The 26596-nt window shown below is 42.1% G+C and overlaps 1 protein-coding gene across 1 annotated transcript in view; it reads left to right on the forward strand.

Annotated features, from left to right (window-relative positions):
- LOC146987410 (receptor-type tyrosine-protein phosphatase gamma-like) overlaps positions 1-26596 on the forward strand; it is a 421581-nt gene that overhangs the window by 304865 nt on the left and 90120 nt on the right. The window contains exon 5 of the mRNA XM_085776580.1: positions 19693-19788. Within this exon, the coding sequence (XP_085632706.1) occupies positions 19693-19788 (96 nt within the window). The remainder of the gene's footprint in view (positions 1-19692; positions 19789-26596) is intronic.

The raw sequence follows: 26596 nt of genomic DNA on the forward strand, positions 1-26596 counted from the left end.
GGGTGAATGCAATGTATGATGTAAAGCGCTTTGGGTATCGTTGCAGGTATAGTAAAAGCGCTACAGACCATTTACCATTCATTTACCATATCTAATAGGACAGGGGCGATAATAAACATGCAAGTGGTTGACGGAGGCAAACCAGGGCGAGGTTTTTATTCTAGTTGAGGTTTTCAGGAAGATGTGTATGTGATAAATGTGTTATCTTAAAATCATCAGTTGTGCATAGTGTATGTGCGATGGTATAACAGTATGGTGATGTAAGGAGTTGTTTACATTCAAAATGCCCTTGTTTCACTTGTGTAGTGTTAATATGTAGTGTAAATGACTTCAGTGGATGGTATCAAACATCAAGAAACTGATTCTAACGTCCAGGGTATTAAAGCTGGCAGCAGGAATCAGCAACACGAACCTCAGCTCCTCCTACGCTCACAATAATGTGTTGAGCTGAGTGTTAAAAACTACTTCTGTTTGCACTGCAGCGCGGTGACAGGTCCTACGACACCTGTGCAACACGGTCGGTGTGGACAAGGTGGTGAATTTAAGTGTTGAGAACGAAATAAATGGAGGAAAAAAAATAGATCATTTTATTGTTTAATCTCCACGCTGACAGTGTCTCTCGATATGCGTACTGTACATGATGCATACACCGAGTGGATTAAGTCAGCCATGTTTTCATAGCTGCAGCGCTGTTCCATCAAATTGAAATACTCCACATGTCTCGTGCATCATTTAATACATATTTCTTCATCCTCATCCTGGCTGAGTTATTTGTGGAAACATTTTGAAGCCAGACTGGAATTGTTTTCATTGCGGGATGATTCACCATGATTGAAGAGATGAGTGGAAAACTGCTCATGTAGAATCAGTCTAAATGTCCAGTGAAGACACACAGTCCTCACTCCTCTCCCATATGATTGTGGGTGTGTGCTGCTGCTGCTGCTGCTGCTGCTGTAGTTGACAATGGTGTATAGCCGAGTTGTTAACTGTTGTCAGTTGTGGTACATTATTTCCCTCCCTTTTCAACTGACCTGAATTCAGTCTGTGTGAGTTGTTTCCCAGCTGATTTGAAAGCAGAAGCTGAAAACCTGTATCTCCAAACAGAGTGAACTTTATTCATCCCTGAAAGGAAGCTGAAATCTTTACAGCAGCTTGAATAACCAAACATTTCTTTTGTATCTCACATATATTCATGTAATGTGTAGAAAATAATTTGAAGGAGACCTCTGTGCGTAAAAAGACTGGTAACACAGTCATGTCTGAATTTACCATCAACATTCATTAAAAAAGCTTTGCGCTCTAGAGCCACATGCTTCAGTTTCTCTCCAAAATGTCTGACCTCGAGGAAGATAAGTCTGCTGCAGCTGTAACTCAGAAATCCTTGTTATCCTGTTATGAACATACTTATATAACGTGTTATATATATATATATATATATATATATATACATATACATATATATACATATACACACAGTGTTTGGAAATACCTGACCAAATAGTTGGCCATGATGTTTTAATGTAAACACTGTCCTCCATTGTTTACAATAATAATAATTATAAACATGTACTGTATAGGACTGGTTGTTATTTGTGTGTATTTATTTTCTCATAAATAGCCTGTAATTTACCACCTGGTCTAATTTAACCCACAACGCCTTAAATGTTATTTGGGTGTTTAAAAAAAAAATTAAAGATATTTTCCACATGTAAAGTTTATAAATTCAGAACTTTGGTAACTGTGATTCATCCACTTGAGCTTTTATTTTATTTTTATTTTTTTTACCTTTGTTTGTGCTTTGTTTAGGATTGTGAGAGACCATGACCCGCACCACCTCCTCAACATTAGCATTCAGCCCTTCAGCTCCACTGCTGCCTCACAAACATGTCGTCTTACAGTAGCTGGGAACAACACATACAAATTATAATTTGTTGAAGAAGAGGCTTATACAGTGTCAGAAGCAGATGGTTTATCCTGTGCGGAGCCTGACCGAGTTTTTTCTCTGTCCGGTCCCTCACGTCTTCTTTTCCATTTCTTCCTGCCCACTCCATTTCAGTCTTTCCCCTTCGTTACATTCTCCCTGCTTTACAGTGGGTGGTGGTGACTGTCTCTGAGTTCTCCACATGAATGATGTATGATTTACAAGCCTTACATTTAGAAATTGCGGCCTAATAGGGTCCTTGAATGGCACAGAGAGGCGGGGGCTTGCTGCTGCCCTACCTGCTGCGTTAAACAGTAATGCTGTGGTTAATATGCCAAGCACAGCGCTGCCAGGGAGCAGCACACATCTTCAACTGGAGTGTCACCCAGCAGCTCCTCTGTGTGTGTGCATGTGTGTGTGTGTGTGTGTGTGTATGTGCGTGTGTGTGTGTGTGCCCCTTTGTCCTATACAATCTCATTACATTGTTGTACTTTACATCAAAAGCCAAATATGTTTGACTTTACCTGTGGGAGCTCTGAACCTGCAGTTTGTGTGGTTGAATTATCAGGCGGAGGCTGAGGTCAGAAACACACTCTCACACACACTTCTGTGTCTGATGGCCAGTGGAAAATTTACTGTAGACTTCCTGTGTGTCTTGTAAACTACTGGCTGGTTCCTAAGTGAACACTAAAACTCTGATGCAAGCTTCACAGAAAATAACCACATGCACAGAGAGAATGCTGCTCCGGGCTGGAAAAAGTTCAAACACAGAGTAGAGAGTAATGTAACAGCTCTGGAGCCAGGTGGGGTAACAGACGGGGCATCTGCCCTGAGGCCTCTGAAGTTCTGGGGACCCAGGGCAGTTGCCGAGGGCGATGCGCCTCCTGATGTAATTGTACCGCTTTCGGCAGAGTGTCGTGTCAGAGCACAGCGCTGTCACGCGTGACTGGTCACTGTTTTTACCTTCAGTGAATCATCTGAAAACACACACCAGGCTAGAAGCGCACACACACACACAGTTGGTTAAAACCTGATATAGCCACATGGAGTCGCCCTCACAGTCTGTGCATCTACCACCTCGTGTGCGTGTTTTTTTTCATGATTTAAATTTGAACTGAGTTTGAAAAATATAAAAGAGTGTATAAAAAGAGTGCATGGGCAGGCACCAACAAGCCTTGTAAGCCAGACAACTGATGCAGTCTGTTTGGTGGGTGGCCTCTTGTAAATGCAATACATTGATGTACTAACCACACAGCTATAATAGGAAATTTTCTTCTGACAGGTGAAGATTTTTAGTAGCATACATTGTCAAAATGTGTTTTTGTTTTGTCCGAATCAAACATGTCTATTAAAACTGACACCATGTTGTTTTCTGACTCCTCAGACTCCAGTCTCCACTGTTTAATTATTTACAATGTGTCTTAAATATATCATGTTAAAAACTCAAAGTGCCAACACAGGATTTCAAAGCTATGAGGTGTGTGTATTCTAAAATACACCATTAAAAGCAGAACATTAAAAATAAAAACACGAGTTAGAAGAGGAGATTATTATTATTATTAAGTCTGTTGAGACATGACACATGCTGACATGAGAAGTATCGTGCTCTGGTCTGAGATCAGACATCGTAAATAACCCACATTATAAAGCCAGTTCTCATCAACACAGGCTGCGTCAGGGAGATTTTCTACTGATATTTAATTGTAAATAGACCTCTTTAGACAAAGGGAGCTATATTTAGAGACAGTGCTGTACGGTAAAGTTTGTCAGTCCTTTGGGGCCCTCTCCCACCGTAGGTTCCCACGTAGTTGCCCAACTTGCCTGTTTACAAGCTGCACCTCCTGTCTAAGGACTTAAAAGGAAAGTCATTCAGAGATACTATCTGGGGACGCTCCAGTGGCTCATCCCTCAGCGCGTGTACCATGTCAGCCCGGGTTCAAGACTGACTGGCAGCACTTTGCTGCATGTCATCCCCCTCTCTTGTCCATGATTTCCTTTCTAGAATTATAAAGGCATCAAAAGCCTCCGAAAATATCTTTAAAAAGAAGAATATGTGGAGTGGCGCCATCAAGGCTGCAAATAGAAGAGAGATCAGGACAGCAGGGCTTCATACTGGAGCGCTGTGACGACTGTGGCCATTGAAACCCTCACTGTGCTACAAGAACTGGACTTGGAACACAACTCGGTTACATCAGCGGGAGGCTCATCAAATTAAATAACTTCACTTCAGAGGGAAGTTCATCTCAAGGAGTTTGCAAATGTAACCACTGTGTTGTGTTTCTATTCCACGCAGTGTGTCTGTGTATGATTACCTCCCACTACGACTCACCCCCCCTCCACCCCCACCCCCCACCTCCCCAGGCCCGAGCAGCTGAGAGTGCTATCGGGGGCTAGCTGGTCGAGGAGCTAAGCTATCCATTCTGTCTGACTGCATCTTGCCAAGGCTCATTTTTATCTCGACCTCCTCCCGAGCCTCCCAGACGTGATAAACGAGAGGAGCAGAGGTTGAAGAGATGGAGGGGGAAGAGCCGAGTGTGTGTGTGGCTCCAGAAGTTGCTCTGCCAGCTTTTACCCACCTGCCTAGATAAGAAAGGCACTGTAAATTAACACGCGATAGGGGGGCTGAGAGCACAGACGGCATCTACGTGTGTGTGTGCGTGTGGATTGGAGGGGGGGGGGAGCTCTCATTCACACACACATACACACACACTTCCTCTCTTTGCTTTGCTGCAGGTATCACAGATAAAGATGTGTCATTGATGAATGGGATTTTATTTCCCATCAACCTTTGCTGCGTAGGAAATGGAAAGCACATCCTGGCCCCTAAATCATCAGATGAATAATGATAACACCAAGCACCAGTTCTCATTTCTTTGCACTATTTCTCTGCAGAGCTCCGTATGCAAACTGTTTGTTTCTATCAGCACCTGTAGTGTGTGTGTGTGTGTGTGTGTGTGTGTGTGTGTGTTTTAGGTGAAAATGAACGCAGAGCCTCCACAAACTGGGATGTAGATGCTTAAACCAGAGGCGTTTTTTGGAGTTGATAAATAGGGCTCGGTCCAGACCATATAAGGATCAGGTCAAGTATTGAGGAATCACTGCCTGTGTGCTGCTTTCTGGTTTTGTCATATTAGTTGTGGGCTTGTTGATTGTGTGTCCACAGTTTTCAGAGCTCATCCTCAGTTTTACCAGTTCAAATTCCTCCACACAGACTCTGGTGACTTTCAAAAGTGTTATTTGATTTTCTGACCTTACTGGGCAGCTATACTCTTGGTGTGGACCAAAGACTTCAGACTTTTTACTTTGTTAAAATTTCTCTGAAGTGTCTTTACTGTGATATTTCAACCGAGAGTTAAACTGTGTTTTCAACAGGAGTTCATCAAGGTCAGAAACCTGTAAAACTGAGAGCCACAGACCTTTAATATTTAGAGTCAGTTCTGTGACACTCAGTCCCCTCACTCCACATATAAGATGTGACAGCCGAGTGTCTGCTGGTGTGAATGTGAGAGGAAGCTCCTAACCTGACTGGTGAGCACCAGGCAGCTGCTGGAGCCCAGAGCCAAACTGCTGCTTCTCTGTTACATCTCAGTATTTACAGGAACAACACAGTGTGTGGGTGGTGAACACGCTGACACCGACACACACTTTAACATCACCACTTCTGGACTCATTGGACTTTGTTTCTGCTGTGGTGCCAGAACTGAACAAAAGGTCAAACTTTAAGCTGCTACGTGTCGTGTTGGAGAGGGAGTTGTTTCAGCGCTGTGATGACCCACGTCTGAAAACGGAGGAGGCTCCATTTACAGAAATTAACTGGGAAACGGGTCAAAGACCAAATTTTCACCTGACTTTTAATGTACAGGGTTCATTTAAATGTAAAATGTGCCTGAACTCTCTCACCTGTTCATTCAGTCACTGGTTTAAAGGGGGAGCTCCTGTGCTTTTCCTTATTTTCTGTCATACCTCATGTTCATATTAAGCGTGGCCATGGATTTGAGCTGTTATCTTTAGTTACTAGTTGCTCAGGTTTACAGTTTACCTTCAGAGCCTTGACACCAGTAAAATGGAGCTGGATCACTGACACCGACTCTGGAGAGAGAGCGGGCTTTTATAGAAGCCCGAGCTAATGCTGCTTGTTTCAGTCAGGGCTCAACTGAGGGGTAAAACAGGCAGTTAGAGGTAAATAAGGATTTCATTTGAACTGTGAGTCGTGCTCTAGTGGAGAGTTGCAATAAAAACACGGAGCTGGAAATTAATACATCGACTTTAATAAGTGAACATTGAAATGTGATTTCAGACACGTATCAAAGACAGAGGACTTGTTCTACATCTGTAAATCCATTACACATCTGTCCATCTTTAAAATGTGATGTGTTGCATGATGGGACAGAAAGTCCATGCAGTGCACACAACCAAAAACATTTCAGCTGGTCACAGGAGCACAGACTTGGCTGTTTGTGAGAACAGCAGCAGATGTCACAGTAGTTAAGGCTCAGCTAACATTAGTCAATAAACCAGTGGTTCTCAGATCTCAGATCTTCAGGCTCTGTCACTAGTGGGACTTGTGTTTGTACCTTTTGTTGTAACTGCTGCTGTGTGAGCAGAGGCAGCACTGATTGTACAGTGTACCAGTAGAGTGCATGTGGTCCATGCCAAAAGAAGGCTGCAAACTGACCGAGCTTGTGTACATGAGGATGTTATCCAGCCAGGCCCACTCCCTCATCTCTTCATCCACACACAGGCAGTAGCAGCGAGGGGTGGGGCCTGGCCAGGAATTATAGATTATTATCCCTGTCAGAAAGATTCTCCTGGTCAAAATACATCCCCAACTAAAGCCCCAGACACCCGGTGCAGAGGGTTTCAACTCCTGTTTGTACCTTGTTTAATCACACAGGAGGGCAGAGAGCTCCTCATTCACCCAGCACCAACACGGAGACAAGATTGCAAGGAAAGAGGACATTCAGTTCATTCGCTTATTTCACTCAGAACATGATAAACACAACACCTGTCTGATGCATAATAATAATAATAATAATAATAATACAGCTCAATTCATACTCCTCTATTTTTGGTACCATTTGTTTCTATAATCATTTCTGGCAGTCATTCCCTGACTGTGGATTGTTAGACAAACAACATCGGAATCAATGTGCTCAGCACGAACACCATCAGTCATTTGGACTTGTAAACTGACACCATAAACTTTTATTTGGCATATATTTGTCGAACAATCAAAACCACCTCAGCGAGCTGGCGCTGTCTGAGGTTTTTACAACTGTCATGACCGCGCAACACATGGCCACTCATTACATCAGCTCAGAGCACATTGATGCGGGCATGCACGGTGATGTGGGGCGGTGCAGGAGGACATAAAAACAGGTGGGCAGATATATGGAAGGGCCTGCAGCTAAAATATTGACACTTCTTCACTGTCAGAGCAGCCAAAAGGTGGAATACATTTTCTTATTGTACGGCTGGAATCATGGTGAGATGACATTAAACTGAAGTCTTGCCCTATTCACCAGATATTGATATATTATTGATGTGATGTTGCTTGTTGGAAAACCTCTTGGTCCAATTACACTGGCCCAGATAACATCTGGATTTGTATAATGGATTCCCAACAAAGCCATTCACCCTCTAGGTCTCACTGTGTGCCCAGGCCAGGCCAGGCCAGCGTGCATACCCACTGAATCTGAGAGCAGCGGGGGCATCAGGGGAGGCGGGTAGTGGGGCAGCTGGGACAACGAGAGTGGAAGACCGCATATGAAATATACTTTTCCCCAAGTGAATGATGTACTCACTCTTTCTCTGCTTCTGTTAGTCTTTTCTACATCGCTGCAGAAAGATGTGGTCTCCTACAGAGACCTCAGGATGTGGTTCAACCAACTCTTTCTGAGCAGAAATGTGTGAGTTTCATGTGCCAGAAGTTTTATGGTTTGTGCTCAGAGGGAGAATTATGGAGATGTACAGCACCTCATGCCGACCTGCTCACCTGTTCTCTATTGCCTTACCATCCCCCAGTATATATACTGCTGCTTAGTTTTCAATCTCCCTGTTCTCTTCCTGCTTGTTTTGATCCTGATTGTGTTTTGTTTTGTTTTTTACCTCGCCTTTTGCTTCAGCCCGATCCTGTGTGTTATGTAGAATTTTCTATCCTTGTTTTGTGCTTTTAAAGACTCTTTACTTTCACATCTGCTTCCTGAGTCACGCTCCCTTTTCTGAGAGCCGTGACAGAGCTGGAAACACAACAAGAGACAAAGACTTCTTTCTTTGAGCTCAGCACTAACACCAGCACACACAGCTGGAGAGTTTATTCTTTTGTCCAACGGGCTTGTGGACACAGAGCTGCTCATTAGCAGGCAGACGGCCTCTCCAAGCTTAGTGCTGCAAACTCTCTCCATACCTGTTACCTTTCGCTGGCTCTACACAGGCGTCTGCTGATGTTCTTCATGCAGTCACTGTCTGAGACATTTATTTCCTCTTTCCACTAACATTTACTGGATATTGAACCTCTATATTGTGCCACAAGGATATGTAGAGGTGCCATGTGGAGTTTTCTTTCAAGCAAAAGAAAATTGTGTGAATGCACTCGTGAGTTAACTGTTCACATCTAATCATTTATTAAGTATTTTGAATCTTTTTCCCTGAGTGTGCAGCACAATGCAGAGCATCTTTGTTTGATTTGGTTAGTTTAGATTGTATGTGTATGAAAACACCTTTTTATAATTTAATCAGTGTGTTAGGCTCAATTGCCATTGTGAGACCTCTTTTGGCAATAACCAGTTACTTAAAAAACATCCAAATAACATAGCTAAAGAGAATTGTGAGTTTCCATTAACCTGCTTAATTTGAAATTTGAAGTAATTGCAAATTTAAGAAGGAGAAAATGAAAAAAAAAGAAGAAACACAACAGGAAACTCTCAAATTTACTTAAAAACGGACACGCTCCCATGAGGGGGGTAATATTTTGCTGGATTAAAATGGAGACACTTTTGGTTTCAAGTTGGACCCGAGAGAAAAAGTTCAGACGGAGAAGCAGACTACCGGGAATCAGCTTTAATTACACAACAGCACCGAGCAAACACAGAACATTTGCAACTGTGTGTCTTCAACTTTTGTAAAAGAAAAAAAAAAAAAAAAAAAAGTTGCTTGTATTTTGCAGCAAAAAGTGCTTTGGAAACAGAACTCACATTTGTTAGCTTCAGCAGCTGCGCAGATTAAGTTGCTCATAAATCTCCATCTTCTCTGCTGCTAAGTTGTTGTGTTAACTCTATATGGGTTGGCAGCTGTTTGATTTATGTAGCTTAACATTGCTGCATGAAGTTTATTGACACCTGCCGTGGAGCTGTAATTATTACATTTGACTTCTTCTTGAGTAAACTTTCAGCTGTACTTTAACTTGAGTACAGTCTCCCAGTAGTGGTGCTGTCAACTGTTTCTGAGCTTCTCTGACACACGTATCAAAGGAGGCTAAAATCCATGCAGTGAGTAACACATCTGTGACAGGCCAGTTGGAAGACTGAATAGATGGACGCAGAGGGACTATGCTGTTACGCTGACAGACAGACAGACAGACAGAGCTGATGGAGAAAAGTGTTTGTTCTCCTCTCATATATTACAACAACAACAGAAGTTAAGTAAATCAGAGTTACTGGATGTTGGAGGCTAACACATGAAGGTGCACTGTACATAACCACATTATGGTGATGGGGGTTGTTTTTCTGTGCCGTTGATCTTATTAGTAATGGTATCCTTGGAGTTTTCTCGTGTTATTTTTATATCCAGCCTTTCTGCCTTTATGCTGTTTGTGCTCTCCTCGTTTATTGCCTTTCCGTTCTTCCTCTCCCTCTACTTTTTGTTCCCTCTCTGCCTCAGCCAGCTACATTCCATTAAACCTTCAAAGATAACTGATGACTGCCAGGCTGCACTGCTTTGTTTTTTATATTTATTTCTCTTTTATTTATGATTGACCTTCCCTCCAGATAGGGAACACATGCCATTCCTAACATAATGTCATATTTCCTGGTGCCTGTCCTCAATGACACTAAAAAAACACAGTCATTCTTTAAAAGCCCAATGCTACCTAGAGGGCAAATACATGCTGTCCCAGATGCCGAGCTTGCTTCGTACCATTTTTTAATAATCTGCCTTGCTGATGGGGGCGGGCCCCAGCATTTTTTTGTGTTTACGTGGTTTCTTTTTTTTTTCTCTCTTTTAGGCAAAAGCAATATCTCCCCCTACTCCGCCCACCCCCTTTTGCTTTTTATGAAAAAGTAACACTGTTGAAATTGAACAAGCCACAGCTGACTCTCAGAGCCATTTCTCACGTAATGCATTTCAATTGGGTTTTAAGATAGATTGCACGAGGTCGCCGCATGCTCTAAACATATCTCATAACCCAGATTGTACAGGCCTGTCCCCACGTCTCCAATCTGTTTTGTAAAGCCGCGGTGCTGAGGGAAATGAAATGCAGTGTGAGTGTTGCATCAGTGACCGGCAACGCTACATCGTGTGACCTTCTTTGATGGACGCCCTTTCTCCAGCTCCAAGAGGGGCCGGGGAATTCAAAACCCCCATAGCGTGGATCAGATCGAGAGAGAGACTGCATCAAACCTTCCTCTTGATGTCCTCGCTCTCTCCTCTCAGCAAGGACGTGCACTCCATGCGGCGCATTCTGTTGTCTGTTTTCATACAAAGCCTTGCTTATGTCGCCTCAGATCTGTCAGTCCCTCAGGGAGGGAGGGGGGATCATAGGCTGCCGTGCCCAGTCTCATAGCGCCCGCCGCGGGGTCGTGGCAGCATCACCGGCCCCGTAGCACCGCCTGCTTTACATTTCCTTCCCGAGGCAACAGAGCTGTCCCAGGGGACGCTTGAAGGTGGATGAAAAGAACGACAGCAGTTCTCAGAGGTTTCTGTCCAACACGTGTTTTTGAATTGTTTTCTTATGGTTTGAAACAGAGGAGAAGTAACGTTTCCTGTGGTCAGAGGTCCGTGTCAGAAATCCATTGAATGCTAATGTGTTATCTACCACCGCTAAGGCTGCAACATATTTCATTAACATGCTTGCTGTAATGCTGCCACTTAATTCTTTCCTCACTCCAGTTATTGGCGTATAAATTCCACGCATGTCCAGGGTTGAAGCTGATAAAATGAAACACTGCTGCGTAAGAGGGAGTCGCACACTTTATCACATTCTAATCACAATCATGATGTTAGCCTCCATTTTTAATTAAAGTTAGTCAGTTGGGATATTGACGGTTTGTGGTTTAAGTGAAAACCCTCTCTTGATTTAAAGATTACTCCTGATGAGTGCTGAAACAATTTGCAATGCAATCTAATCGATTAGCTGGTTGGTATGAAATTATTTTTGATATTTATTTGCCGTATCCAAGTATGTTCCAAGCGTAACTATTTGGCAAAGATTTGACTTGGAGAAATGCCCTTAAATGTGAATCAGTGTTGTTGGATGTTTAGAAATATGGTTGATCCATATTGGGAACTACTGTATGTGCAGGTTTGCTGGGAGAAGATATGTGAGCAGTGGAGGTCACGGATGTGTGTCTGATACTGATTGATTGATTGATTGATTGATTGATTGTTGATTGACTGAATTAATCTATCTGACTGTCTATCATTGGGTTTCACACACCTAAAGACAACAACGTCACACAGACAGTTTAGAGTCACTAAATAATCTAACCTGTGTAGGATGACACTCATACAGATACAGCGACAACTTGCACAGATGAGCCCAAGCACAGAACTTTCACACCGTCAAATGACAGTTGTAGCCACTCTATCAACCTTTTGCCCAGACTTTAGACCTCTGTGCCCATTTTCTGTCTCCAGTAACTTAAAAAAAATTGTAATGAGCAGCAAACTTACATTTAGGTTCAAAATGCCACCAGAATCAAAACAATGGCCACTGCTGCACTCATTCGTCTGAGCCTTCACCTCATCCTGACTAGTATCTTGGCCCAGGCAGGCAATTTGTACAGTCTGAATGGTGGGCCACAGGGTGTTCCTGAAGTGACTGATCTTCCTCATCACCCTCAGTCTCTCCATTTGTAACCTAAGGGCTCGTATCAGTGAAGTGAGGACTAGAGTCAGACAGCAGAGTAAAATGAAGTCAGGCCACTGTGCCTCCATCCCCTTCCTCTTTTTTTGCGATGACACTCTGTTTTTGAAAAAATTTTGTCCTAAAGGAATTCATTTATATGTAAAAGACTGAAGCCCAAATACACTGTAAGCTGCTTCCACAGTCCCACAGGTTTTATGCAACGGACCAGTGTATTGAAAAACGTAAGAGATGGCCTGTGATGTGGTCACAGTTATCCAGGCAGCATTGTACTCCCCCCTGGGCCTGCATGTCATGTTAGCTTTATGAGCTCCAAACAGAGATAGGTGTTTGATTTTCACCATAATTCATACACGAAATGAGAGTCAGGCCTTTGTATTTAATACAATGAAGGCACAACACCGACGTTTGGATTAAAACATCCTCTGCAGACTCTGTTGTGCTCTTAGCCAAATTCAAATACCCACAGCTGAATGCAACCGCCTATGCCAAAGCCTAAAACCACTGGGTCATATGTAGATCCATACACATATTGCAAAATCCTGACCACTTTAGCTTGGTGGCTTGGCAGACTGAATCTAACAGGACTTCTCTTGTCCTGACCTAAGGCTCCCTCTAAAAAAAAGCCTGAACTTGATTTGAAAACAACCTCCAAAAACCAAAACAATTATTAACAGATTTATGTGTCAGCTCCTGAAAGCAGCATTTGTGATTTTATTGTAAATTGTACTGTGGCCTGAGAGCTTGACACATTGCAACTTAAGAAAACAAGTGCAAAGACAATAATGTGTCACAAATTCAGAAATCAATTTCATCAATTTGACAAGTCTTGCTCTGCAAAAACTCACAAGACGATAAAACCGTCTCCAGGGACACGAAAGCTGACAGACCAGCTGGGGTGTGCTGAGATAACATTAGGACAGTATTTCACAATTGCATGCATACGTAATATCTGAATCATGCGATATTGACATTATAATAAACCAAACTCACTCACCTTATTTTTAAACATTTCCAACAGGTAGCTGTCTTCCTTACTTCTAGAGTTTTATAACATTTTATTATGGGAATCCACGGAGGCTGACTCACTGTAACTCTAGTGGTCATTAGAGGAACTGCAGTTTTCATCCCCAGAGATTGTTACAACTACAACCAGGGACAAAGACTGCAAATTAGCTGAAGCTAGACGTCTTATAAGCATCGCATTTTCCATTTTTTGTGGCAATGTAGTTGTCCCTGTTAAATAAACATTAAAATAAAAAAATAAAAAACTTTAGCCAACTGACCAATGGTTTAATATCATCACTCAGTCTGTCAGTGACCAAAATTCACATTCATTGAATCTCTGCTGCTGCACCTGTGAGCAGATGTTCAGTATTAACATGCACTGTACCCTCTAAAGACTAATTTCCTTACACTAAGTAGTTGCATGTAAATGTGGCACCGACTGTCTTTGCAATGACATTAGAGGGAACGTTTCAAAGTGTGTGTGGGTGTGTTGACGGTGAGTTTGGGGGGGGGGTTGTCCAGTTTGCAGTCCTGACTGATGCAGCCTTTGTTCTCTGAGTTCCAGCTTGAGGGGAGGTGTTGACAGTCACAGATAATAGGATCTTGTAAGATCATAGAAGGAATGCATGTACACTTAGTTTTCAGATGGGTTGTTAGCTTTAAATCAGCTGGTTGTTCCCTCCCTCCGAAACCACTTACAACATCTATAATAATGATGCATTAAGGTGTCAGTGGCGCAGGCTGCCTGATTCATCACTGCAGCCTGCTCGTGGTGAGAGTCTGTCTCCTGTGCTTACCTTCCCATATATTAATGTTTCATTGAGTACATTACACTATATCACATCTGTGTCTGACGATGATCGCCCCACCCCACCCCTACACACACACACACACACACACACACACACACACACACAACAGATCTTTGTTAGGGGGGTTTTGTCTTTTACTGAATCGCATCCATTCCACTCACCTGAACCCATGTTCAGTATTGGTACTACAAACATAATATCAGGATTTACTGTAATCGACTTACCAAGTTTTTTGTGAACTTGTTATTCAAAGTTTTGTGAATTTTTTAAGTAATTAATCTCAGTGTCTATTTTTGTTAATTTTTATACTTTACAGTTTGACTTTGCTAAATTGAGGTATGTGACTTGACGTTTTATTACATAAACAGACTCCTAGGCATGCATGGTGTCAGAAGTAAAACTCTCCAAAGAATCTCTTCTTTGTGGAGGTGTGAAGAAAACAGATGTGACTTCAATTTACTGTGTTTGAAGATCTTTAATCTGGTCCATTACTCACAAACATTGTCACTGTATCAACTATAGTAATAGTATAACTGAAGACACTGTAGTGTTACAGCTACTGTAGCTTTTAACTATAACTAGGAACACACTGGTAACCTGGTGTGTGTGTGTGTGGCAGGTGGGGAGTTGTTTTAGTGCACATAGATAGAGGGGACACTGTGTGTGTGTGTGTGTGTGTGTGTGTGTGTGTGTGTGTGTGTGTGTGTTTTACAAATATGATGTAACACACACACACACACACACACACACACACAGACCTGCCTCTCTGCTGCAGTTTAGAGATGCAGCTGCCATGCCCATGCAACACAGGCTGTGCGTTTCTGACACTTGTGCAACCTCTGTAGCTGTGGTTCTAACTTTTTCATTTCAAATGAAAAAACAACTCTTTAAAATCGAAACACGTAGAAGAAAAACCCAGTTTACCTTTTTTTTCTTCTCTTTTTTAGTGAACTTAGCTTAGTTGTATTTTTCCAATTCTAACTGAAACAGCCTATGTCTCTTAACTGGATAACATGTGTTTGTAAGTTGACAACTTAAACTTATTTACAGTGTCCTCTAAGTCAACTCTACAATATACAAATTGCCATGGTCTCATCCACTGTTTGTTTCTCGTCTGCGTTGATGTATTCAGGTACCTTGGAATCTGTGTATTTTTGTCTCTCTTTGATCAGTAACCACTTCTCTCTTGAGATTAAAATGACAACTCTGGGATGGATTGTCATGAAAATTGTTACAAACAAAAAACACAATTAATTGGTCATGTGGTCCAGGACAATGAATGTCTCAGAATCTCAATCTAAACCTTTGATCACAGTCACAGATGATGATTTAAATGTTAGGTGAGGAGAAGAAAAAGATGACATCAACACATTAATTGAAGGAGATTTATACAGGGAGGGAGCCTCTGATTGGTTCTAATAATATGGGTGGGGTCACTTTTGGTTTTGAGGTGCTTGTGACTGGATATGTCTGCTTGTCTTGTCTGCTTTCACACAGGCTGGACAGAGGAGATACTTTTAACCAAAGCCTTCCCCCAGCTCTGATTACAGGATACAGCTTGGTGTATCACAGACCTCCAGACCAGTGGGGTGATGATATCTTTTTTCCCTGATGTGAAGATCTAAAATAGTGGACCTGCCTCCCATGCGAGCGACAGGGGTTTTCCCTCTCTCCTCCAAAGTGTTTTTCTGAGAAGAAAATAAATAAGTAGTTAGGTGATGAGATGGTTTGCCTCCAGGCTCAACCACATCTCTGCCTCCCACTCAGGCTTTTGAACTCCAGGAAGGGAGAGGTCTTGTTACAGAGTAGAGACCCCCTAGGGCTGATTGCTGAGAGGGAGACAAGGCTTCCTCTTTCTCCTCTCGCTCTGTACAGTCCACAGTTTACCCAACTTTTTCTTTACATTTACCCCTGCACTGAAATGACAGGTTCTCCTGCCTCCTGTTATAGATTTTTTTTACGGTATACTGAAAGATCATAGGACTCACAAGCAGAAAGATGCACAGACTTACTATGGTGCCAGTGAGGATGTTGATATGCAGGGAGACTGAGTTCAAAGAAACATGAGCACACAGTCGTGAATCTCACCATTACTTCATTATAGAAGGAGTCAATTACCAACCTGCACCACATAAACGTCTAACTGTGGATTAATGAGCAGTGCAGCTCATTTGATGACACATTTGTCCAGAGCAACTTATGAATGAAGTCTTTCCTCTTTAACTGCGACTGTGGCTGAGTTATGTTAAGATGCTGCAACAAGAAATTGATGGAGTACAATCCATCACTTTGAATGCTATGAACCTGTCATCTCTGTGGTCTCCATCATGTTGTGTCTGGCTTAATTAAGAGGTCTAATGTGCAGTAGGTGTGTATTTGTGCATTTATTTTACCTATTAATTATATCTGTGTGTCAGGTGCAGCTACTGGAAAATGGAAAAATTGCAGCAGGTAGTGTGTAGTGTAGAAAGAAAGCAAACACTGAACAACAACAGTGGTAATATAGTGTGATATCCTTAGCCACGGTTAAAGGGGACATCTTATGGTAATATCACTTTTTGAAGGCTCTTTAAAGCTCCAGTTGGTAAGTTGACGAAAGTGAAAGTAAACTCCGCGACTTGGTCGGAAATTTCAAGACAATACTCCGTCAGGTCCCTTTATGAACCTCTGCCAAGCGCCCCACACACACACAGACACACACAAAGTAGCCATGAACGCACCCACAGAGAAAAAAAAAAAAAAAAAAAAGATGTACCGTATCCATAGCACGACGTGTAGGAGCGGCGATTGGCTGCTCCTCCTGCTCCCTCTACCTGACTGGTGGAGAATCGTCGGGCGCGGTGGATTTTGGCAAATACGATTACAGGCTGTAGGTGGAGCCAGAGGAGTTGGATTTTGTCCTAAATTACTCATTTAATGTCTGACCATCAGAATATAGTGACAATTCCAGCAAATATGACTGAATAATTGTTACCAACTGAAGCTTTAACATATATTTGGGTGTTTGTCTTGCCTTCCGGCCCCCAAAATGCGAGAATTTAGCAAAAAATATGTAATTTTCAGGCTCCCCTGATTCAAATCCATGTGGTTTTATGAGCTGTTCCCTCAGATGACTTCCAGTAGCTTTCAAATTTACCCCACCCCTACCTAGTACCAGTAACAGGGCTGTTTTGAGCGGATGAAAAGAGAGCCATGATGTTTGATCCTTGGGGCATTTTGCCCAAGCATGTCACAGACTTGTCTTTAAGACACCTGGGAACTATTTTAATCTGTGGAAAAGGGGCGTAATATTCTTTAAGATTTCAGATTTATCATCTTTATATGGACCTAGTTTCACACTGAATCTTCAGCTACATCAACCTCCACTCTGCTGGTTTCAGGCTTTCTACCAGATGCCTGGCACCAAACTCCACAGATTCAGCCACACAAGCATCAGTGACTCATCCAGAGCTGATGTTGGATGATGAGGCCTCACTCACAGTCAGCACTGCAGCTCATACAGTACCAAAGGTTTTGAGCCAGGTTCTTCCAAACTAAACTGGAAAAAACATTTCTTTATGGACCAAGGTCCAGGAGAGATATGAGAGATATGAGAGATAGGAGGTTTCTGCTGAAAATTGCATGTCAGGCTGGATGGCCAAGACACACAGCAGTACCACAGAAAGTAACACAGAAACAGATTGCATGATGCTGAAGTGCTTTCCAATGAACTTAGACCCCAACACCCACCCACTGGCCAGACTGCTTATCCAGTTGCCAGTCAACCTGTGCAAGTCTTTGGACGGAAACTGAAATAGTACTCTCTGGGTGCGACACAAAAAACAAACACGCTATTTTTAAAAACACACCGGAAACAGCGACCAATGATCTGTACTGAGACTGTTGTTATTTTTTCATGTGAGTTAAATGACTGTTGACATCTATAATAAGAAACAGGAAAAGGTGGTCATACTGTAGGAAAACAGAAAGGACGCAACAAGAACCCAATACATGTCAAAAGTTACATAGAGGTTTACAGTGGTGCGGCAGGTTGGGACAGGAAGTGGATGAGGTTGTGTCATCTTTGCTCCTTATATTTGGAGGACAATCTGTCAAGTGCAATCACACTGTACACCGGTCACCAGCTCGTCCAGGCACAAATCTATTTACATGCAATCACTTGTCACACATCCTGCCAACTTTCAGGCCCCAGAGAAACAAAAACACACACACACACACAATATAACCCACTTATAACAGTGAGACTGTACAAAACATGGTTGAAATATAAGATAAAGCACTATAATGAATCTTGTTGTATTATAGAAACGTTGATGGAAAAAAAAAGTCTGCTGCAGCATTTCATCAGAAACTAAAAGACCTAAATGATGAAAAACATCCCCAGAGAAATGTACAGAAGTATGTCTCAGCGTAGAGTCACCTCTATAGAGGCCTAATTTAAAAAAATCAAATAGTCTCTTTTCTTGTTGCCTGCTACGCCTTGCTGCATGGTTTGTTCTTAGATTCCTTCAGACATGGTCTTAAATAGGCCGCAGACTTCTGCAGTACTGATGTGTCCCATCTGTTCACACTCAGCCATCATCAAGCACTTATTGACTGATTGACAGCAGTGTGTGATGATGTTGTTGGTGGTGGTGGTCTGAATCATCAGCCCACACCGTGTGCGTCCTCTTGGCAGACGCTGCTGTGGTTGTGTTTGCGTGACAGAAGCTTCCCTCTCTTTATAAACATGGAGTTGAACGGGGTCTTGGGTCAAATGCTAAATGAGCAGTAACACACAGGTTTGTACCGGTTGCGTGTCTTGTTATCACTTTTTCCCGTCGCTGTGTAAAGACAAACACACAAGTGCTTCTTCGGGGCAAATATTTTTGTTTAAACTGATTCTTATTGTTGACTCTGCGCTGCATTCACAAGCACAATCCGAGCGCTTTGATTTTAATTAATGCCAGGCTGGGAGAATGTGTTGTCTCTGCTATAAATTCACTAAAAAAGACTCTATATCAGGCTGCTTGACAACTGTTTACTCCACAAATAGATCAAAAAGTGATGCACAGGGCTCTTTATGGGAGGATTAGCGAGCTGGGGGAAGTGCTGCACAAGGGATGTCGCCAGTGTTGATCCTGGCAAACGAGGACGCAGCCATTATGTAAACACACATGCATATGAACACAGTTTCTGTGTGTGTGCACATACATACAATCATTTACTCACACAAAGTATGCACACATTCGCTATGTGTCGTCTCTGCATCACCATGGCAACCCAATAGTGCCTGATGGTTACGGCAGGCTTTTCAGGTAGCGGTGGTAAATGTGTGCATCCACCAGCTCGGTACTCTGTATCTTCTTCTTCCTCTGAGCCATTGTTTCCACGTTTCCCCTGTTTCCTCATCAACACAAACACACACTCACGCACACTCCAGTTTATTTTGACTCAGTCCCACACTCACTGTCCTGCTGCCAGAGATATTCACAGCACAAGAGTGTGGATTAATGCACGGCTGAATATAGAAGAGGTGGGACATAGTCTTTGTTGTGAAGTTTTCAGATGCTCAGGTTCTACGTCCAGATTGCGTTGTGTCATTAGAGGGAGGAGGAGTCGCAGCTCTGGGCTAACGGCCAAGCAGAGCAGAAAACTCTCACTCCTCAACACATTACTATAGGGACTGAAGATGGAAATGAACTTGAAGCAAACTCTGATTCAATGCCACAAATGGTTACCATTAATGTTTATGTTACAAATGAAAAATAAAATAACACGAGCATTGGCATTGGCATCCACATTGACAAAACAAATACTGGTACTTTTCATGTGTCCCTCACCACCACCACTAACAGTGTGACTCTCTACTGTACCTCTGTCTCTCACAGATGCAGATCTACATGTACAACTCAGACGACTTCGACAGCCTCAGCGCAGCACTCAGGGAGAAGAGGATTATCGCTGCCATGGCTGTGTTTTTCCAGGTAGGAACCTTTCTTCTTCCCCCAAGTCTATTTCTCTCTCTCTCTCTTTCTGCGGCCTTCCCTAAGATGTGGACTTCATGGTTCGTGATCAACTCGCTGCAATTTTAAGCTTCCGTCATTATCTGCTCATCAGTGTTTGATCAGACAACAGCGTCAGTGAATATTTCTGTATCAGCCCTTTTCTTTAATTTGAAATGGTGATGGTTCATAAGTTCAACTAAACACAAAACACTGATCAAAACAGACCGAACCAAATGGCTGTAGGGTGGTACAGTAATTTAACTAGATTTTGCCTATTTCAGACGAGTCAACTTTGTTTAACACAAACCAAAGGTCAGTTGCTGAAATTAAATGTGTTTGTTTATTTATGGAGCACTCGTATAAATGTAGCTCAAAGTGCTTTACAAAATGAGATTACAATAAAATGACGTTGAATATAAAGACAACAGAATCAGACTGTATTTTATTTTTATTAAAACCAGAAAAGCAACCCTCCCTCAGCGAGTCATTTTCATTTGATTGAAATCTGTGATAAAGTTGGTATTTTAATTAATTCAGGGTGACTTTAGCTTAGTTTGAGGCTGGATGGGGATCAGGGGTGTTTGTTTTATCTCATCTCTCCCTTTTGATTGTCTTTTATTGTCAGATTTCCAGGAAGAGTCTTAAACAGTCTTAATGTTTGTGCATGTGAACTGTAAAGACCTGTTGATTGGGGCGGAGGGGGTCAAAGCTCAGCTACACATGAAAATGCTCTCCTTTCCCCTCGGCCTGTTGAATAGAGCTGTAGGTGGACTGGGATCATGGTCAGCTCTGTCACTCTCAATTGGCAGGAATGAAAAGTTCATTTGAGGCCATTGATTACCTAAGTGGGCTTTTACTTGGACCATTAACCCCCATTTCCTTCTCTCACTTCAGTCTGCCCTCTGCAGTACATCTATAGTATGCCTCTAACTCTTAGGCTCTAAGTGTATCTGTGTGTGTACAGTCAACTGAATCGACTGACATATATTTCTCTAGCAGACAAATATCTGTCTTTCATCGCCCTCTCATTATCATCATTATGTTGTATTGATATTATCAGCAAAATATCACCTTCAATCATGGCTGAATGATATGGGGGAAAAAACATATTGCAATTATATGGGCAGACATTGTGATATTCAATTGTGATTTCAGTGTGAATGTTCATTTTTGTTTTTTATTTTCTCTTCAAAATTATCAAAATGATGATGTCATTTTTGCTGAGCCTTGTACCAAACAAACATGTCCCTTTACAACTTCAGAATATGATTTGCAGGCCAGAGCATCTCTGTAGCAACACAACACTTATGGTGCTAACAGTGCACAACAGTGTTGTGACTCATTTTACCTTCATCAAAGAGAAAAAAACAGCCCCTGCGATTTTGATATTGCGCTGGGCTATATTTCATTCCGATTACATTGTAATTAATTGTGCAGCCCTACTTGGCACACCATAATTATGCATTACCCACCTGTAACAACGTGTGGCTACAGTCAGCCTTTCACCTTGCTGATGCATTGACCAGTTTTATATGAAATTACAGTCATTTTAATACCGATTTTCTTCAGCTCAGCTCCTAGATCAACGGCATATGTGATTCTCCTTATTTCCCCTGTGAACAGTTACATCAAAGGTGTCACAGTTGTTCAACTTCTCTTTGAAAATTTCAAGAATTCAGTCTTTTCTATCAACCACAGATCTTGAGGTCTTCATTTGTGCTTTTATTTAATTCCCACTAAAAATGTTTCAACCTCCTCTTTCCTGTCTGCAGCGAAACGTCTCTCTGCTAACGACCCCTAATCACACACTGCAACTTAACAAAACACATGGTAAAGAATACAGCTTCATGATAGCTTACATGGTTTTTGTTTGTACTGTATTAACTACCAAGACTATTCAACTGATAACATGTCTTCTTTTACCTGGTGAAATATGGAAACGCGCTGCAAGTCACAGAGATGAGAACAGTAGGGGACACAAAAAAGAGACATCCACTCAACGTTCCCACCAAATTAGTTTGTCTTTTTTTTTTTTATTGTTGTGTTTTTGTGCTCCTTTAAAGGGATAGTTCACCCTAGAATGATATTTCGCTCATTATCTACTCACCCTCATGTTGACTAAGGGCTGGAAGAATTTTCAGAGTCCACCGTCCCTTCTCTGAGTTACAGGGGGTCTTGGCGTAGCAGTGCATTTCAATGCAACGGTTGCAAAGGGACACCAGAGCTCTTCGTAAAAAAACACACAAAAAAAAACATCCAAATACCTCCATGATGCTCGTATGTAATGTCCGTCTTGTGCTGAAGCCCCAAATTGCGTAATTGTCCCGAAAAAAATTAAATAAGTCTATTTTTTTAAGCTTGTTTGTAGCGGAAGCTTCTCGAAGCTCCTCTTCCTGGTCCGTCCAAATCTCGCGTGATTCGCAGTAACTGCACTGACGCCGGCGCAAATCACACGAGATTTGGACGGACCAGGAAGAGGAGCTTCGAGAAGCTTCCGCTACAAACAAGCTTAAAATATAGACTTATTTAATTTTTTTCGGGACAATTACGCAATTTGGGGCTTCAGCACAAGACGGACATTACATACGAGCATCATGGAGGTATTTGGATGTTTTTTTGTGTGTGTTTTTTTACGAAGAGCTCTGGTGTCCCTTTGCAACCGTTATATGGACATGCACTGCTACGCCAAGACCCCCTGTACCTCAGAGAGGGGGTGGACTCTCTTCCAGCTTAGTCAACATGAGGGTGAGTAGATAATGAGCGAAATATCATTCTAGGGTGAACTATCCCTTTAAGTCGCACAAGGTTTTGCTTGTTTTTCTTATGATGCAGTGCATTGAGCTTTCAGAGCTTCCATACTGTCCTCTCTGTGATTAATCAAAAATACAGGAGAAATGACAGTCATCTATAGGTTGATTTTAGTATTTATTTTGATCTGTACTCTAAAGCTCAGAATAATGTGGCTCTACATGTATGTTTCTTACACTTTACCTGTCCATGTGCCTTCAGTGTCCCTATAAGCTCACCTAGCGCTGCTCCACTCGCGTTCCCTGAAACACTACAGTATCCTCCCCCACAAAGAAAGACCGATCACATCAGGACTGATGGCAGCACAGGAATAAAAAACATTTCCAGTTATGACTAATCCAATGATATAGATAGGCAGATGGAGGAATGCTTACCTTGAGGCGTACATGAAATGGCTGAAAAAAAACAAAACAAGAACTTTGTTTTGAAAAGCAGCCAACACCGCTACCTTTACTGACAGGTAAAATGCTGTTGTCCTCCAGCACAGGACACGTTCTCTCTGTTCTCTCAGCTCTCTCTCCCTCCACTTCCCTCCACTCGTCTGATTTATGAGATGGTGGTGCACACAGACTTCCTCTGAACCTGACGATACTGTGCCTGAAACACTGAATGTTTAACCCGCGCCCTCAGTCAGTTGGCTCCGGCAGATGGATCTCACCAGGGTGTGCGTCTGTGTGTTTTGTTCCTATGCAAAGACGAGTGTGTGGGTGCCAGTCTCAGAAGTGCATTTTTCTTTATTCACCCTGGCGCCGCTCGCTTTGCTGCCCTGCTCACGTACTTCAGTTTGTCTTTGGTAACCTGTGAGTGTGAGTGTGCCCGTGTGTCTGCGTGTGTAGAGAAGGCACTTATTCTTTTTTTTTTCTCTCTCTCCATGTGTGTCTCTTATTCAGATTCTAGTACAACACACATCACCTGAAGACGTATGTTTGATGCACTTGTCAATTACAGTATTTTTTACTTTGAGTTGAACTGTAGATTGTGAGATTGTACTCTGTGTGGATGAGGTACTGTGTGTGGTTGTAATGTCTGTTTACCATCTCCCATTAAGTTAACTTTTTTAGTTTTAATCAGTTTTTAGTCAGCTGAAACTTTTGTTATTTTACTTGCATCTTTCTAAGAGAAAGAAAAAAAAATCCATAAAAATATTAGACAACAAAATCACCAGAGAGACTCACAAAGACTCACAAAATCTGGATTAACATCACTGGGAGTCACATCTGAGAGTGACTATTTTATTCCAATTTTCTGCTGAAAGAAGTGAAGCTTAACATCAGACATGACGTGACAGGTTGTGTGATTAAGCAGCTTTTGTAACGAAGGCATCTGCTCTGAATAATACATCCAGCAAGAAAGGTGCAAACTCATTTCATCTTCATTTTTAGAGACAGGTACAGAGGTGATTGAGTTCAATTCAAGACGTGCTAATTTTCTCTGGTTTATTTGCAAGAGGCTCAAATAAGGCCTGGTTAATGAACGGGTTTTTTGTGTTTCCAGTTCGTATCTATCTATCTATCTATCTATCTATCTATCTATCTATCTATCTATCTGTCTATCTGTCTATCTGTCTATCTGTCTATCTGTCTGTCTGTCTGTCTGTCTGTCTGTCTGTCTGTCTGTCTGTCTGTCTGTCTGTCTGTCTGAGTTATATATTTTTGCAGCATCATTGCCCCCTCTAGGTCAGTTTGATAATGTGAATGGCTACTGTGTCACTCCCACTTGCTTTTCAAATCATTTCCTCACTATACCTTGTGTGGTTAGAAGCCCCACAGGGTATTTTTACGTAAATCATTTATGTCTGATATCAGTGGTTTCAGTCCATTTCTCATGATGTTGCTAATAAACTCATAAACTAATAAACAGGAATTATGTAGCGATGTGATGAAACACTTGACAGGAATTACTAAATTCACCAGATGAACCAAAGCAGACATTCTCATCTAGTTATTTTGTATGCCATAAAATGAATAATTGTCTTAATATGTAAAATCCATCTCAATGTAGTTGTGCAGCTCTTATAGAAACAAACTATCAGTCAGCCAATCAGAATAGAGGAGGCACTGAGTTTCTCTTCTGATTGGTTGATTGTTTTTTTGAATGATACAATAAGGTTCAGAGAAACCAAATTAGGGCATGGTTGAGACAAGCATTGACCTCTAAAACAATAGTGTCTATACATAAATCTCTTAAAAACAGTGTATAGCCATACCATATCTCTGGATGTGCAACTTGGCCACACCTCTTCAGTACTGTATATCCCAGTCCTGTACAACAACACAGTGTGCCTGTTTATGGATGATAATTCATTCATATGTTTAGTTATAACCTGATTATCAGTTCCTCTGTTATTCCAGGTAAACGTGGCGTTGTCTTCTTCCTGTCCTAAGTGCCTCCCCCTCCTTTTGTCAGTACGTACATGCGGCACCATCGGCGTTGCTTATGTGTCACCTATTAATTCAGTCGTCACATACGTGTTACAGGACAGATTGGTCCCATCATCTCTCCTGAGCTTGGGAATCACGCTTTTATGACCCATCACTGCATCGCCCCCGCAGCCCCTGACTGAAATAGATGGCAGCTGTTAACAGCTATCATTGCCCTTTTATTTGCTTATTTACTGCGCTGCATGCCTCTACTGTTCGCCTCACTCTACGCCAGGAGCAGAATGCTGAGGCCCAGCTGGGATGCAAATCACGTGGAACATTCACTCCGCTTTTTACTATTTGTTCCTGAAGTTAACACAAGAATCCCACTGAGTCTCATTTCACGTGATTTTTGGGGCACTGGTACCTGATTTAATATTATAGAGCGCGAAGCAGGGAAGGCAGGGGAAAGAACAAAGAGAATGAGGGAAAATCTTTCTCGGGCCTGACTCCACATTGTAAGTCTCACACGCTCTGCTTCCTGACAAAAGAGCCTATTTGACGACGACAAGGAACAGGAAGGAAATAAATCTGAACACACGTCTCGAATCAGCTTCATTCTGATGGCGTTGCTTGATATAAAGAAGATGATGCCGTATGTGAAGTAGTTCATCCCCAAAGCTTATAAGTAAATTTGTTCTTTGCATCAAAGTAAATTACTTTTTTTTCTTTTTGGAAAGAAAAGAAACACATCTAAAGGCAAAAGTGTCTCTACCTGTTCTAAAATGTTGTAACAGAGGAGGAGACATTCATGGGCATAGATAAAAATTCATGTGGAGATAACGCACACAAACTTATGTTGCACTCAGTTTTACACACAAGTAGTTGTGTGAAGACTTGTGAGAGTTATTCTGTCCATTTGGAAACCTTCCCACAGTGGTGTCAGTGGAACAACATGTTTTGTCATTAGTACTTTATCTGCATCAGTGAACCTCACTGGCCTTCAGTTAAGGAAGCACAGTTGTAATGTAATGTGCTGTTTGTGAAATCATGAAGCCTGAGACGTTCCTGTTCACTCATGGAAGTGTTGGTGAATTGTCTTTGTTTCCAATGGACTGGACTGAGGGGTTGTTCAGGTGAACATAAAGCTGACAGAGAAGGAGCCGCTGTGGCTGGAATTCACCATGCTCTTTATGATCAGACTTTGTTTATGTAGCTTGGACACACAGTGGAGAAATGAAGCGTGCAGTGAGGTACCGGAGGGAGGTGCTGAATCTGAGCCGCGTCTCAATTCAGTTGCCACATCTTAAGGATGATATGGATTCCAGCGTAGACAATGTTGGCCCAAGTGAAATGATACAGACTCTCCTTGTTGTCACCAGCTGTGCACACTCTTCTTCTGTAACCTTGACAACATGTATGTTCTTTTTATTTTCACACTAACTTGAGGTTTTAGGACCCGTTGTAGGGATTTGGTGTAGATCTGAACCCACAAGGCAAACACAGAGAAGTGCTAAGATTAACAAGTCATTTTTAATACAGTAATTTTAGTGAATTGTTTAAAAGGTGTTGGGTATAGTAATAAGGGCAGGCAAAGAAAATCCAAGATGGCGAAATAG

The sequence above is a fragment of the Trachurus japonicus genome, chromosome 5 (genome assembly GCF_045865225.1).
Source record: "Trachurus japonicus isolate A0001 chromosome 5, Traja_1.0".
NCBI classification, from domain to species: Eukaryota; Metazoa; Chordata; class Actinopteri; order Carangiformes; family Carangidae; genus Trachurus; species Trachurus japonicus.